Source organism: Festucalex cinctus, chromosome 5 (assembly GCF_051991245.1).
Source record: "Festucalex cinctus isolate MCC-2025b chromosome 5, RoL_Fcin_1.0, whole genome shotgun sequence".
Taxonomy (NCBI): domain Eukaryota; kingdom Metazoa; phylum Chordata; class Actinopteri; order Syngnathiformes; family Syngnathidae; genus Festucalex; species Festucalex cinctus.
The window spans coordinates 5985405-6002314 of record NC_135415.1 but is presented as its reverse complement, the minus strand read 5'-3'; the positions used below and the strand labels follow the sequence as shown (position 1 = coordinate 6002314).

The window sequence follows — 16910 nt, the reverse complement described above, 5'->3', positions numbered from 1 at the left end:
ATCATATATATTTGGATCAGGTTTTGAATGGTATTCCTTTCATGAATGAGCAGCTATATGACAGAAATGTATCTACCTCAATTTTCAAGGTATGAAAAGATTTGGGGCAAAAGCAAAACATTTTCAGTCAACTGAGTCTGGAGACAGGTCACCGTTTTGAGTCATCTTCTCTTGTTGCTGCTTAAGAGGGTCATGTGGTTTTCAGCTTCGTCTTCACTAAGTGAAATGCATATTGTCTTAGGTCAACCATTAAAGAATTTTTGTTGTTGCCTTCATAAAATATTACCTGTTAAAGCTGAAAGTCCACATTTCAAAGTAAACACACATTGATTGAAGGTAAAGTACTGTATTACAAATCATCAATCATAAGCTGTCACTTTGCAAATAGCCTACTTCTTGACCTTCGAAACAGTGAATTACTTTTATTGTAATTCATACTTTTTGTACTGCCTATCCTGGAGTTACCACACAACAGGCACTGCACTGTTAAATTGTTATCCTAAATTAATGTATGTTGTCCATGTATATCAGAAGCTCATCAGTTCCAGTTACGCTACGGATAAAAACGTTAACAGTTGTTAGAGAGTGATCCAATCTGTTTTTAGACTAATCTCTTAACATCTCAAGATTCTCCTTACATGTCTGTAATACGGTTCTGTTTATTGTTTATGGTTTGTGTAACTAAAATATAGCAACGTGTGAGTTGAATTTCGCCTTATGGCATTGTAATAAGTGTAATAAAAATAAAGTAGAGTAGTGGGTGGGATGTAAATTTGCTTCTAATTCTGAAAAATTACACATACATACTTTATCGGTGTGTCTGAGAGTGATGTGGGAAATGATCCAATAAAGTTTAATAATTGGTCAGAAAATTCTTATTTATTTACACAAATAATTAAACTTTGTTAATATTTCTGACAGTGACACATATAGTGACAGGAATAACAATTAAATGATTTTCCACAATTCATACAACAGTATAAGTAATGGCTTCCGGCGACCTTCATGTTCAATTAAACGGAACCAGATTTCGTACAAAGTAAGTACTTTTTTTTTTCCTTTTTAGTAAATTGTGAAGACATCATCAATATTTCCGTACTTTTTGATATATTTTTGTTTGGTGGTGTGCAGCTTCCTCCACTAGAGGCAGTCATGAGCTCTGACGCAAACTCGGGGGCGTGGCGGGGCGAGTGTGCAGTTTCTTGACAGATCTCGTGTTTGCTAGTTTAAGCGTTCATTGTTTGTGCTCTCATTTATGTGGAATACAAGCCGCACGCCAACAAATTTAACGGAACGGATGAAGCTTTTATTATATGGGGTTGCTCATCCATACATATTGATAGATCTGTCCTTTTTGTCGCCGTATGGCACCTTAGCATTAGCGGTGCAGCTAGCAGTTGTTTTTAGCATCGTCTGTTTAGCTAGCAGTTAGCCGGAAGCTTTCGTTCTGTATAATTTGAGGATGACATTGGCTGCAGATGTGTGATGCTGATACGTGCTCACGTTGGATGAGTCGGGAAAATGTCGTGCAAATCAACCAAAGTTGCCCCCAGTGTTGACTTTGACCACAGTTGTTCCGACAGCGTGGAATATCTGACACTTAATTTTGGACCTTTTGAGACTGTTCACCGTTGGAGAAGGCTGCCTCCGTGTGATGAGTTTGTTGGAGCAAGGTAACGTGATGACAAGCTAAATATGTACTATTAATTAGGTCAAATCGTGTTTGTTCACTTTATATTTTCAATGTAGGCGCAGCAAACACACTGTTGTGGCATATAGGGATGCTATCTACGTGTTTGGGGGAGACAATGGGTGAGTCAGATATTTGACACGGTTATATTTACAACATTAAATGATGTTAAAAATGTTTATGTCTCAACAGCAAGAATATGTTGAATGATTTGCTTCGCTTTGATGTGAAGGACTGCTCATGGTGTCGGTAAGATTTGATTCAATTAAAATCATGAAATCATAAAATGTGATTATTGACTCTTAATATAATCCACAGGGCCTTCACCACAGGAACTCCACCTGCTCCCCGCTATCACCATTCAGCAGTTGTCTACGGCAGCAGCATGTTTGTTTTTGGTACCCTGAAAGCGTCTTTCCTAACTATTGTCTGCAAATGTTAAATATACTGCATGTAATGCTGATGTGCTTTTGAAATTTCTTTTCAGGGGGATATACTGGAGACATATACTCCAACTCAAATCTTAAAAACAAAAATGATCTGTTTGAATACAAGTTTGCAACAGGGCAGTGGACTGAATGGAAAGTGGAGGGGAGGTAATATATATTTAAACTTGTTCACACTTTAATAGAGTACCAATTTGAACTATGTGAAAGTTAAAATAATGCAAACCATTTATGGTTAAATGAAGCTCTGTTACATTCCTCCTGTTGTGTGTTCTAGCTTGCCAGTGGCTCGCTCTGCTCACGGAGCCACAGTTTACGGTGATAAGTTGTGGATATTTGCGGGTTATGACGGGAATGCCAGGTATGTTTTATATTGCAGTGTATGGCACTTTTATTAACAGCAACATGTGCAATTATGATGTTTATTTTTCTCCTTTTAGGTTGAATGACATGTGGACCATCAGTCTGCAGGACAGGGAGCATGCCTGTTGGGAAGAGGCTAGTTTCTTAGAATCATTTATGACAAAACCCACACAAATAAGTTCATGTGCTGACATTCATGTTTCTGTGTCAACATCAGATCGAACAGAGCGGTGAGATTCCTCCATCTTGCTGCAACTTCCCCGTAGCCATTTGCAGGGACAAGATGTTTGTGTTCTCGGGCCAGAGTGGAGCCAAGATAACAAACAACCTCTTCCAGTTTGAGTTTAATGGGCACATGTGAGCTTAACCAATGCTATTGTATGTAACTTGTACACACAATTTAGCTAACAGCCACGTCATCCCTGCAGGTGGACGCGCATACCCACTGAACATTTACTACGTGGCTCTCCGCCACCTCCACAGCGGCGTTACGGCCACACAATGGTCGCGTTCGACCGACATCTGTACGTGTTTGGCGGTGCTGCAGACAACACTCTGCCCAATGAGCTGCACTGCTACGATGTGGACTCTCAGAGTTGGGAAGTGATCCACCCCAGCATGGACAGTGAGGTATGAATTGACATGGCCCATTATTAGAGAAATTAAGACAAATAAAGTCAATGGATTACTCCAAAATAGGCTTTTGAAAAAATGGATATATATCATGGGGGTGTCAGGTGATTAAAATTTTTAATCGTAATTAACTTATTCATTCCCAGCCATTTTCACTCAAGCAATCCCGTTCGCTCTCGGCTGTTTTACTGGATTTTGACTGATTTTGCAAGGCCCACAGAATATTTTGTTCTTTTGCTATAAAAACATGGAAGCTACCAAAAGAAAGATTAAAGTCTCTTCTTTGATCAGGAAAAAAAAGTATATTTCTATCTGTTTCCGTTTTGCAGCAATTAGCATTAGAAGAGAGCTAAGTTTCACCATTATTCACAAATCTGCTTAGAATTGTAATTGAGCTTTTTTTTCCAACAACGCCCTGGTTGATCTCCTTTGTTCTGCTGCCACCTGCTGGCCGTTTGTGTAATAACTACCATTTCTTCAACCGTTCTTTGCAGTTGAGAGGCTGCATCAAAGCCTTCTGTATGCTCTAGCATTAAAAAACAAAAAAACACAAAAAACATATAAATACGTCGTTGGGACACTTAAAACATAAAAAAAAGAAAAAAAAGACGTATTTATACATTTTGGGAGCAAATAAGTTAATCGCATGACTTCAATAGGTAACTCACGATTAATTGCAAATGTAATATCTGTTCTAAATGTACAATAAAATGTTTATTTTTTTAATTTTTCATACTCTTGTTAACATAAAAGTGGGAAAAAAAACTAATAGAAATTTGGTTGCAACTTTTAGTCATTGATATATTTCATAATAGTTCATAAAATTGAGTTTAAAAAAATGTACTTTAAAAAATGAGTGTGATATTTGTGGTATTCTGTATTTTATTATGAATTTGATGTTTATTTATTTACTCACCTACTTATTAATCTATTGATTTAAATCTTATTTACTTGTATACTTACTTACAATGTTTGTTTTGTTCTTGTTTTACTTATCTTATTCTTTACTGCATGACCGATTTCTGTTCCATGTGCAGCACTTTGTATACAGCAATGCTTGTTTTAAAGTACTTTATAAAGTTGAGTTGAGTTGATTTGTAGCGGTCATTTTTTTTGCCACTAGATGGCATAATTGCCTTTGTAAGACACTGGTGACAGCTCAGTGTGTTTTTCTTTTCATATTAAGAGCTATCTAATCTGAACATGAAGTAACTTGTGAAATTGTGCACATTTTTAAAATTGTAAAATACAACTTGACCACAGTCTCCACAAATATATGCATCATTATTATTATTACATTTATTACTGCTAATTTTTTTACATGGACATGCGTTGCAATTGGAATTCCACCCGTACAGGCTTTCCAAGTAAGGGGCAGTCATTAATTGTGCGTTTAAAAAATTAGTGGCGTTAAAGGAACTTTGAATTAACTCAAAGTTAATGCACTCATTTGACACCCCTCATATATAATAGAGATGTAACGATAATGTAATATCGTGATAATAAAACTGCCACAATATCTTCTTCGTCATGCTCACAATATTTAAAGGGAACACATCTGTTAAAAAAGTCAGTTTGATTTCCATTTGTGCAGTTCTAGCACCCTCTGGTGGCTAATTAGTGCAATTTAATTTTCATTAGGGATGTTTTGGCCTTCTATGATTAAAATCTACACTAATTGTCAGATGAAGGGGAACGTAATATGCTTTTGAAGCGAGTCAATATGTGGATGAACTCAATGTGTGTGTGCATAAACAAGCAAGCACCTCAATATTGTTATTATTACAGATAGTAGGTGGTTTACATGCATTGCTGCTATGTACAAAAAACACATTATTGTACTTTTTTTTTGTTTTTTGTTTTATGGTATGAACTCTTATTTTTTTTTAAACAATATTGTGACCTTTTTTAAATATCGCCAACCCCCCCATATCGTGATAATTATCATATTGTGATATCGTACCGTGATCGTTACACCCCTAATATATAACCTAAATAAAATGATGTCATCAGGGATATTTTCCAAAAATATTTGTTTGACATTCCAACATGAGTTGAAGTTCTTGTATATTTGTGTCCTTGCGTTCTCAGATGCCCAGTGGGAGGCTCTTCCACGCAGCTGCCGTGATTCAAGACGCGATGTACATCTTTGGCGGGACTGTGGACAATAACGTGCGCAGCGGGGAGATGTACAGGTTTCAGGTGGGCATGTGTTCATCGTTAACAGGTTTCTTCCTTAGTGGCACTTTTCATTTGGCTCCATCAGTTTGCTTGCTGTTTATGCAAAGTACCTGGAGATAACTTCTGTTGTGAATTGGCGTTTATATATAGATCAAATTTATTAATTGCACTTGACTTTTATTGTCCTAATTAATCACTTTTTTTCCATGTATATTTTTGTTCCTCACAGTTTTCATGCTATCCCAAGTGTACTCTCCATGAAGACTATGGCAAATTGTGGGAGAACCGTCAGTTCTGTGACGTAGAGTTTATTCTGGGAGAGGTGGGTTTATGCTACGTTTGTGATAATTGCCTGAGTTGACTTATGTAACATATTTTTTCAAGCGGGAAGAACGAGTGCTGGGACATATAGTCATCGTGACCGCGAGATGCCAGTGGCTACGCAAGAAAATCCTGCAGGCTCGAGAAAAGCAGCGACAGGTCAAAAGCTTGAATTATTTTTTTTTGTAGCAATACTTCATGAAGACTTGCGTGCATGTAAACCGCATACATCATATCACCACATGGCTTTGACCGGCTAGCTTTTAGATACTGCATGTGTAATTGTTGGCGTGAGACATTTTGGGCTGATGTGTTTCGTTTGGAGCTGACTGCCCACAATTACAAAATCAGACATAGCCACTCCTTTTCTTACTAACCGCTCAGTGCCTCAAATGCTGACCTTAGAGGAAAATAACTGGACAACTCTTGAACAGGTTTTTCGTGATTGTATATTGGCTTTGCAATGTGCTTTTTTTTTTTTTTTTTGCTCAGACTTCACTTTATCACTTTAATGCTCGTCTACTTTTGGTCCTGTCTGGCATTGTACTATGCAAAACTACAAAACAGACACTTAAAAATGAATTAACGAATTGAATACTTAATACTTCGCTAAATGCACTATATATGTATACATATGTTTATATACAGTGGGGAAAATAAGTATTTAGTCAACCACCAATTGTGCAAGTTCTCCTACTTGAAAAGATTAGAGAGGCCTGTAATTGTCAACATGGGTAAAGCTCAACCATGAGAGACCGAATGTGGGGGAAAAAAAAAAAACTCAGAAAATTATATTGATTTTTAAAGAATTTATTTGCAAACAGGGTGGAAAATAAGTATTTGGTCAATACCAAAAGTTCATCTCAATACTTTATGTACCCTTTGTTGTCAATAACGGAGGCTAAACATTTTCTGTAACTCTTCACAAGCTTTTCACACATTGTTGCTGGTATTTTGGCCCATTCCTCCATGCAGATCTCCTCTAGAGCAGTGATGTTTTGGGGCTGTCGTTGGGCAACACAGACTTTCAACTCCCTCCACAGATTTTCTACGGGGTTGAGATCTGGAGACTGGCTAGGCCACTCCAGGACCTTGAAATGCTTCATACGAAGCCACTCCTTTGTTGCCCTGGCTGTGTGTTTGGGATCATTGTCATGCTTAAAGATCCAGCCACGTCTCATCTTCAATGCCCTTGCTGACGGAAAGAGATTTTCACTCAAAATCTCTCGATACATGGCCCCATTCATTCCTTCCCTTACACAGATCAGTCGTCCTGGTCCCTTTGCAGAAAAACAGCCCCAAAGCATGTTTCCACCCCCATGATCATGGGAGATTATCAGTGGTCTTGTATGTCTTCCATTTTCTAATAATTGCTCCCACAGTTGATTTATTTACACCAAGCGTTTTACCTATTGCAGATTCAGTCTTCCCAGCCTGGTGCAGGTCTACAATTCTGTCTCTGGTGTCCTTCGACAGCTCTTTGGTCTTGGCCTTAGTGGAGTTCGGAGTGTGACTGACTGAGGTTGTAGACAGGTGTCTTTTATACCAATAATGAGTTAAAACAGGCGCCATTAATAAAGGTAACGAGTGGAGCCTCGTTAGACCTCATTAGAAGAAGTTAGACCTCTTTGACAGCCAGAAATCTTGCTTCTTTGTGGCTGACCAAATACTTATTTTCCACAATGTTTGCAAATAATTTCTTTAAAAATCAAACAATGTAATTTTCTGAGTTTTGTTTCCCCATATTCTGTCTCTCATGGTTGAGCTTTACCCACGTTGAAAATTACAGATCCCTCTAATCTTTTCAAGTAGGAGATCTTGCACAATTAGTGGTTGACTAAATACTTATTTGCCCCACTGTATGTGTGTGTGTGTATATATGTGTGTGTATATATATAACATATAACAAAACCTCTTAATGGGATGCAACATAGTTCTAAACAAATATTAATCAACGATTCAACCCAATGCATTTTTCATTCCAACTTTTGATATGTCATTAGATTGCTCAAGAAAATCTAACATTAACTTGAGTGTATATCCTCATGCAGACACTTAAATGAGAGACGATCATGCGTCTGAACGTAAAGTAAAAACTCTTCATTGTAATGTTTTGTGTTAGAGGACCAAACAGGACAGCAGTGAGGAGAGTGACGAAGGGGCCAGTGGAGGAGGGGGCCGTCGCCCATCAGGCAGACAGCCAATGCTGGAGGTGTCCATCAGGGAAGCCGAAGCTCAGCCCTTTGAAGTCTTAATGCAATTTCTTTACACAGACAAGATCCAGTACCCACGCAGAGGTCATTTTAGCAGTTCCACTATATTCACATTACGTTTTCATTCCGTTTGAATTTGTGAAGTCGCTTTTCTTTCCTGTTCTCAGGTCACGTTCAGGATGTTCTACTAATCATGGATGTTTACAAACTGGCCCTGAGTTTTAAGCTCTCTCGCTTGGAGCAGCTGTGCGTTCAGTACATTGAGGCTTCTGTCGACCTGCAGAACGTTCTCAGCGTTTGTGAAAACGCCAACAAGCTCCAGCTCGACCAGCTGAAGGTACTTTATGGTGACCAACAGCGGTGATGTAGGGATGTAACGATATCCAAACATCACGATACGATATTATCACGATATGAAGGTCACGATATGATAATTATCACAATATTGTGGGGGGGTTGGCGATGCAAAAGAAGGTCACAATAATATATACTAATACAAACAGTACAATAAAATGATACCTTTTTTTAATTAATAAAATAATTAATTAATTAATTAATAATTATTTAAATTAAATAAGAAATTAATAAATAAAATAAATTGAGTTCCTCCACATATTGACTCTCTTCACAAGTATATTATGTTCCCCTTAATCTGAGCATTATCATGGATTTTACACATATAAAGGTCAAAACATGCCTTGTGAAAATTAAACTGCACTAAAAAACTAGCCACCAGAGGGTGCTAGAACTGCACAAATGGAAATCAACCTGACTTTTTTTTTAACAGATGTGCTGCTTTTAATATCGTGACATGACGACGACGATTTATTGTGGTAGTTTTAATATCACAACATCACGATATTGCCATTATTGTTACATCCTGTCAGTAGGTTCGTTTACCATCAAGCCGTTTCTCGCCCACGAGAGATAAAAAAAAAAAAAAAACTGTCATACAGAGACCGGATCAAATCTCAAATTTCTGCGTGCAAGTCAAAGCAGAAAAATTTTAAAGTTGGTCACTTGTAAGTCTATTTTTTATTTTATTTATTTATTTATTTATTTATTTTTTGAGAGCTCAGAATTGTTCATTCAGCAATCTTACCGATTCAACATATCATCGTCATTGCTCGCGTGTAAGTCTAGATAATCCTGTATAGGCCTGCATGATTATGGAAAAAATAATAATCACAAATATTTTTGCAATAATGGAAATAATTATTCAAACGATTATTTAGTTTTGGGCACAAAACAAGAAGATTTTTAAGCATTTAGAAATTATAAGACAAATTATAAAACAATAGAAACACTATAATTATCTAAATTCCTTTTAGACCAAACAGAATTCATGACCATATTTATTTATGTATTTATTTATGTTGGCAAAAACTTGAAGTTGGGGTGCAGTTTGTGCACTGTGCGATCTTTTATTTTTTGGTACAAAAACAAGAAAATATTTAAACATAATAAACAAAAAATATTAAGACAAAAAAAACGAGAAACTCTACAATTATGTAAGTTCGTTTTGGCCCAAACAGAATTTATAATAATATATCTTTAGAATAATATATACATATTTATTTATGTTGGCAAAACTTTGAAGTGGAAGTGCAGCGTGTGCACTGTGCAGTAGGACGATCATTTATCTTTCATTTTTTGGTACAAAACAAGAAAATATTTTAACGAAAAAAATATATAAAGACAAATAAAATTCTTTGAAACACTAATTATGCAAGTTCCTTTTGGATGAAACAAAATTTATTAAATGAGTTATTTTAAAAATTAAAAAATGTTCATATGTATGAATTTAAATAACTGCAAAATTAATATTAATAATCTTTTTTTTTACAATTATGCTGATTTTGTAATTTTGGAGTGTAATAATTAGGGCCCGAGCAGCTACCGCTGCAAGGTCCCTATTGTTTTTCGATCGGATTATTATTATTATTATTATTATTATTCTTCTTTTTCTCCGTAAACGATCACGATTTTGGGTACCTAAACATTTACGAAAACTCACCAAACTTTGCACACTCCTCAGGCCCGGCGAAAAATTTGATATTATGAAGTCGTCATAACAACGCGACTCTATAGCGCCCCCTAGCATAGAAAAATAAAAACCAAGCCCGGCATGTTTGAGCTAGAGCAACGAAAATTGGCAGGCACGTGTAGCACCCCGAGACGCACAAAAAAGTCTATTGGGACCATGTAGCTAAAATGTACAGGAAGTGAGCTATGAATTTTTTAATGTCCAATTTTGGCCTATTTTGGCACATTCACTGTGGTCATGCTTTTAACCCCTTTGCAAACATTTTTCATCCAATTGACTTCAAACTTGGTATTTATCATCTCAAGACCTGAGAGAACAACTGGGGAAAAAATCTTGCCTTTTCGAAATACTATATGACGGGGGCGGGGCATCAAATATTGCCTTTAAAATTTCATTTGTCCAGAAAGAGCAAATGCTTAATAACTCCCATGTTCAAGCTCCAAAAAATCTCAAACTTATCAGGCAACTTAATAGTCACGGCCTGAAAACATCTATATGATAAAATTCAGTTATCCATGTAGCGCCACCTAGTGGCAACAATAATTGTCAGACTTTACGTTTTTAGCTACTGTGCTGAGCTCGTTGAAGGGATCCAGTTGAAAATTGGTCAGAAAAGCCTTAAGATGTTGATCATGCCCCACACCGAATATTGTAACTTTTTGCCAAAGGGCGTGGCCGCTACGGTGCCGCAAAGTCTGAAGATTTCTCGTGACAACAAAAGCTGCATTAACTTGACCGAGATGATGCTATCTTCTCAAAATTGTACACAATTGATGAGAGTCCAGCTCTAAAGACATCTACTAACTTACATTTCATCTAACTGATAGCGCCACCTAGTGGCAATTTTTTTTCTTACGAATTTTCTTCTACGTTTTTCTCCAAACACGTTAACTGGACCTACCTCATATTTGCTCAGATGAGGGTTTCGGCCTTCATGATGTCACAACACGAAGTTTGTGAGTTTTCGCGAGTCGCTGTGGGCGTGGCTAAGCGCTGTTCGCTAAGAAAACAACGCCAATTTTGAGGGCCTAAACTGGCACAGAAACACACGAAACTTGGCACACACAGCTGGCCTGGCAAAATGAGCAATTTTTTATCGCCGATTGTGCTATTTTTACAAAAATGACTCAATAGCGCCCCCTAGAAATCTTTAACGAAACAGCCCCAGTTGTACGTTTAAGCAAGAACGACGAATATTTTTAGGTGTATGAGGGAGCCCAAGACCTACAAAAAAGTCTCTTGTACCCATATGCTAAAATGAACAGGAAGTGAGCTACGAATTTTTGAATGTCCCATTTTTGACGATTTTTGCACATTCACAGGGGGCAGACTTTTGCCCACTTCTCCTACACGTTTCATCCGACTGAGTTAAGACTTGGCCTGGACCATGTCAAGACCTGAGCCAACGACAGGGGGAAAAATTTTGACTTTTCAAAATACTATATGATGAGGGCGGGGCATCAAAATTTGTGTTTCGCAATGAAAAAGGATATGCTTGATAACTCCCCGGTACATGCTCCAAAAAATCCCAAACTTGACATGTATGTTTATCGTCAAGGCCTGAAGTTATCTCTTTGACAACATTCAGTTATATATGCAGCGCCACCTAGCCCTTGAGGCATAAAAAAAAAATACCCCACATACGGTATTTTGTACAAAAAATGTAAACTCATTCTAAGTGTGATAACTAAGTCATTTATGAATATTCTTTTAGTTTCCACCACTCAAAATGTTCACTGGCATCAGACTTATCCAAACATATATATATTTTTATTTATTTTTGATAGCCTTTATGGACATTAAAAGCAATATCGTGAATGAAGGATATGCTTAATAACTCCACGGTACATGCTCCAAAAAAAATCCCACACTTGACATGTATGCTTATAATCAAGGCCTGAAGGTATCTCTATGACAACATTCAGTTATAAATACAGCGCCACCTAGCCCTTGAGGCATTTATATATATATATATATATATATATATATATATATATATATATATATATATATATATATAAAAACCCACATACGGTGTTTTGTACAAAAAATGTACACTCATTCTAAGTGTGATAACTAAGTCATTTATGAATATTCTTTTAGTTTCCACCACTCAAATTGTTCACTGGCTTCACACCGATCCAAACGTATGTACGTTTCCATTTTGTTTTATTCATTTTTGATTGCCCCTTTAGACAATAAAAGTAACATTGTGCAATGAGTACAACGAGCGATGATGTGTATATACACTTTTACAAAAAAATACCAATCAGGGCAACTCATTGCCTAAAAATAAAAAAGGACGCTGATTTTTGCAGGTATTAACAACCACCAAAACCCGTTGAGCTTGACACACACACTGGCAAAAAAATATTCTACATGTAAACGTTTATTATGCCATTTTCAAAGAAATTTTGCTTCCAATATGCCAGTACCCCAATGTGCCAGTACCCCAACGTGCAAGTACCCCAACGTGCGAGGACCCCAACGTGGCCCGGGCTGCGAGGGCCCTTTATAGCTGCTCGCAGCTCTAGTTGAAATTGTAATTGAATTTCAATCAATTGCACAGCCCTGATCCTTTATATACCTCTGTGCAAAACTGTCTATGTCTGATTCTAAATTTAGACTTAGCAAAAGAGGTTTGGAATTGCTTATAGATTCCATAATACTTTCTTGTATGTACTTTGTTTCTATTAGACAAAGCTATGGCCGGAATTTGTGAATGCCGTAACACGACTACGCAGGGATTCACTGTCTCCAAATGACGTGTTGCCCCCCCCCCCCCCTCCTTCAGGAACACTGCCTTAATTTTGTGGTGAAGGAATCCCACTTCAACCAGGTGATCATGACGAGGGAGTTTGAACATCTGTCCACGCCGCTGATCGTGGAGATCGTCCGACGAAAGCAGCAGCCGCCTCCCAGGCTGTACTCGGACCAGCCTGTGGACATCGGGACCTCCCTGGTGCAGGACATGAAGGCGTACCTGGAGGGAGGCGGCCTGGAGTTCTGTGACATCATCCTGCTGTTGGACGGACACCCCCGACCTGCTCATAAAGCCATACTGGCGGCTCGGTCCAGGTACTGATTTTATTAATCTGTTTTTTGTTTGTTTGTTTGTTTTTTACACCAATTCATCACCTTGACTCTTTGAACCCTCAGTTATTTTGAGGCCATGTTCCGCTCCTTCATGCCAGAGGACGGCCAGGTGAACATTTCCATCGGCGAGATGGTTCCCAGTAAGCAGGCGTTCGAGTCCATGCTGCGCTACATCTACTACGGGGACGTCAACATGCCTCCGGAAGATTCTCTGTATCCTTGTCAAACTCCAACCCTTCTTCGCATTTTTACTGCAAGGAGTTTGCCATATTGTACCAGAGCTTGATGGAATAATGGATACAAATACCATTTAAGATTTGTTGGTGACTACAGTGCTCTAGAAATATAGAAAGATTGAGAACCATACATTTGTAGCTGAGTGGGGACCAATTTAAAGAAAAAAAAATCTGCTGTTACTTTTTTTTTTTTTTTTTTTGTTAACTCTTCTACTGCCACACTCTATCAATAAACCAACCCCGTCATGTTTCATTGTAATTCCATACACCGGCAGCCCATTGAAAAAAAAATTGAAAAGAGATACATTGCTGCCATCTGCTGGTCATAATTAGTGGGTGTTTTTGATTTCACAACCAATTGACCAAGCAGCGCTGCACTTAGACATTGCATTGTCGATTGATTAAAAAAAAAAAAACAAAAAAAACAAATGTAGTTGACATCATTTAAAAACTCATTCACTGCCTTTGACAAGTATACTTGTCAATTGTATTTTTTAGAGCGTGGCTAAATGGGGGCGAATCTGAGCATGCTCCACTGTAAATATTAAACTTGGAAACAACTTTACTGATGACCAACCACCGGTAGATGACATCATTGCCCCATTTCATACGAAATAAACACAGAGTCAGAGTCCATGGGATAAATGGCTGTATTTTGGCAAACCTACATTTTTCTACTGTCAATTATAAAAGAATGGGACGGGGCTAAAAGTAGGGAGTCTATTCTGTTATTTGGTAGATTCGGTTTATTTATAATTATTGAATGTAATATCACGTGAGTATTGACAATTTTAAAATTTTCTAAAATGACTGGCAGTGAATGAGTTAACGTTTACGGCGGCATACATCGTGATTTTACTAATCGTTATTAAACATTTTTGGTGGTCAAAAAGTTAATTAAATATATTTACATGCTGATTTTTCTCTTCAGCTCACCTTCCAGATAAACAAAATTCCACAGATTAGCATCAAATGTCACAGTTCAAGATGAACACTCTAAAAAGGCCTACAAACGTTTTTTTTTGCTTTTTTTGTTGTTTTTTTAACCTTAACTCATTTGCTCCCCAAAACGTATTAAAAGCATTCTATTTTGAATATTGCTGTCATCCCAAAAATTTATTTGTACGTTTTTTATGTTTTTCGTGTTTTTTGTTTGTTTGTTTTTTTGTTGTTGTTTTTTTAATAATGCTAGAGCATACAGAAGGCTTTGATGCAGCTTCTGAACTGAATGGAATGCTTAAAGCAAAAGTAGTTATAACACAAAGGGCCAGCAGGTGGCAACAGAGTATAAGGGATAGTGATAGACCTATGTGGGGGGGTTTTCAGCGCCGAGGCCGATAACGATTATTAGTCGCCAGGGAGGCTGATAACTGATATTGCAAGCCAATATTCATTTGCAGTAAAAGAGAAAATAGCATTTAAAAAATGAAAAAATGACATATAACATATATAACATATAAACAATAGACAGCTTTGTTTAATTTAAAATTTTTACAGAAATTGTAGCGAACTTCCAGGGTCATCAGCTTGTGTTAAGCTAAATTCAAAACTAAGCAAGTAAATAAATAAATAAATAATAATAATAATAAAAATAATGATAAATAAATATTTTTCCCCAAAAAAAGTTATGACAAAAAAGTTTTGACAAAAAAGTTATGACACAAACGGCCAGCAGGTGGCAGCAGAGTATACAAGATAATGATAGACCGATATGTTGTTTTTTTTGTTTTGTTTTGTTTTTTTTCAGGGCCGATGCAGATACCGATTATGTACCGAGAATGTTTTGTGCAAAATCCACCCATTGTATCCACCTCAGGGCGCAGACATTTTGCCTCTTGTTGTCGACTGAAAATGACATCCCAATTGCTCAAGGTTCAGGTAACAACCAATCATGGCTCACCTAAAATGGCCGCGGATAAAAATGGGTGGAATTTGCTGCTCAACTCGTATTCCTGTGCTGCATAGAACTATTATTGTAAAAGAAAACTTTGGGGTTGACTTCAACTACTTGCACACAATTATAATTACAGTAGCCATATCAGTTGGAAAAATTGCAGTCATGCTTGTTTCTTTCATATTTCATTGCATGTCAGTATTAGAATTTTTTTGTATAAAGCACTTATCTGTTAAAAAAAAAAAAAAAAAAAAAAAAACTTGATGTGATAGAGAAAAACTGAGACCACTTTCGTATTCTGTAGCCAAAAATAGGTTGAAATCAACCGTCAGGCCTAACGTAACAAAAATTGTTCCCCACTGTTAAGAGTTAGATGGCGCCCTCTTGTGGAGGTTGGTTAATTTTGCCTCAGTGAGTCCCGATCCAAACGTGACTGCAGTGCCTTCCAGTGGTCATTTATGGTAACTGCGTAATACACTCGCTGCATTTTGACACACAGGCGCTAAATCAAATCCATGCACTTTCTATACTGCTCATTAGGAAGTAGATGTCATAATATAAAGTAATAGTCTTTTTATTTTTTTCCTTGACCTTTTGTTCTCCAGTTATCTGTTCGCTGCCCCATATTATTACGGCTTTTCAAATAACAGGCTACAAGCTTACTGCAAGCAGAACCTGGAGATGAATGTCACCGTGGAGAACGTCTTGCAGGTATATTTTTGTGTGAGGCCACAGAGACCTGATTGGACGCTTATGTGCGTGATGTTTATTATTATTATTATTATTATTCCCCCCTCGTTGCAGATTTTGGAGGCGGCTGATAAGACGCAAGCTCTGGACATGAAGAAGCACTGCCTCCACATAATCGTCCACCAGTTCATCAAGGTGGGTGGGCTCGTATCCGACGCCCCGGGGGCTTTGCTGCCCACTGGCTTACAGCTGAGCTAACCTTGCAGTCACGTCGTCTTTGCAGGAGTCTTGACACTGTTGGCCTGCTAAGTGGACGTGGCCGGCTGAACAAGCACCAACTCGCGTATCCACGAGGCCCAAAATGGCTTCTCTGATTTGTTATTGTTTTGTTTATTCGGAAAACAGCTCACCCCTTTTCGTTGGGCTTGCTTCATATTTTCCAGCATGAGCTTAATCGAGCGCTGTTTGTTCCTTATTTGACTGTGTTTGACTGTTTTTTTCCCTCCTTTTTTAATTTTTGCTTCTCCTCCTCCCCTTCCAAAGGTATCCAAGCTCCCCAACCTGCGATCCCTCAGCCAGTTGCTGCTGCTGGACATCATTGAGTCTCTCGCCACACACATATCAGACAAGCAATGTGCCGAGATGGGCTCCGACATTTAGGAGGATGACGCCAGAGCTGCGCTTTGATTTTTTTTCTTTCCCCAAAACTGTTTACAATATCTCCGTGCCATTCCTCCCTTTTTATACACTTTTTTTGCACCTTGCATGTTTTAATCTCACATGCCTCATTCATTTGATAGCAAGGTGCTTTATCTGCATATCATTGTGTTTCGTCATTTAATTTATTTTTTTATACAGCAACGGGTTCAAGCTCCTTGCATGTTTTATTTTGCTCATTTTTTTTCTGATTTTATTTTACTGGGGGGAAGCAAAACATCAACCATACTATTGTTCCCACCATATCCCTTAACAGCTGAAACTACCAAATGATATAACTTGTATTTGCTGGATCAACATTATTACATTACACAATAGGTATATTATCATATACTTGGTATATTCTCATGCTATACAGTATTATAATAAATCATTATTGATAA

At 37.6% G+C, this 16910-nt stretch overlaps 1 protein-coding gene across 1 annotated transcript; it reads left to right on the top strand.

Annotated features, from left to right (window-relative positions):
- The first annotated feature begins 1165 nt into the window (after positions 1-1165).
- Positions 1166-16910, top strand: lztr1 (leucine zipper like post translational regulator 1). The gene is made up of 19 exons (XM_077522529.1): positions 1166-1673; positions 1750-1812; positions 1883-1939; positions 2009-2088; positions 2178-2286; positions 2414-2497; positions 2577-2634; positions 2717-2856; positions 2928-3129; positions 5224-5334; positions 5543-5635; positions 5698-5793; positions 7757-7931; positions 8015-8184; positions 12689-12972; positions 13054-13203; positions 15726-15831; positions 15925-16005; positions 16354-16910. The coding sequence occupies exons 1-19, from the start codon at positions 1522-1524 to the stop codon at positions 16468-16470; spliced, it is 2328 nt and encodes a 775-aa protein (XP_077378655.1). The 5' UTR covers positions 1166-1521; the 3' UTR covers positions 16471-16910.

Excerpts from the sequence above, each read along its gene's own strand:
- lztr1 (XM_077522529.1), top strand. The coding sequence starts at position 1,522 with ATGTCGTGCAAATCAACCAAAGTTGCCCCCAGTGTTGACTTTGACCAC. Across the intron at positions 1,940-2,008 it reads AAGGACTGCTCATGGTGTCG|GGCCTTCACCACAGGAACTC; the intron begins GTAAGATTTGAT and ends TATAATCCACAG. Across the intron at positions 5,636-5,697 it reads TAGAGTTTATTCTGGGAGAG|CGGGAAGAACGAGTGCTGGG; the intron begins GTGGGTTTATGC and ends TATTTTTTCAAG.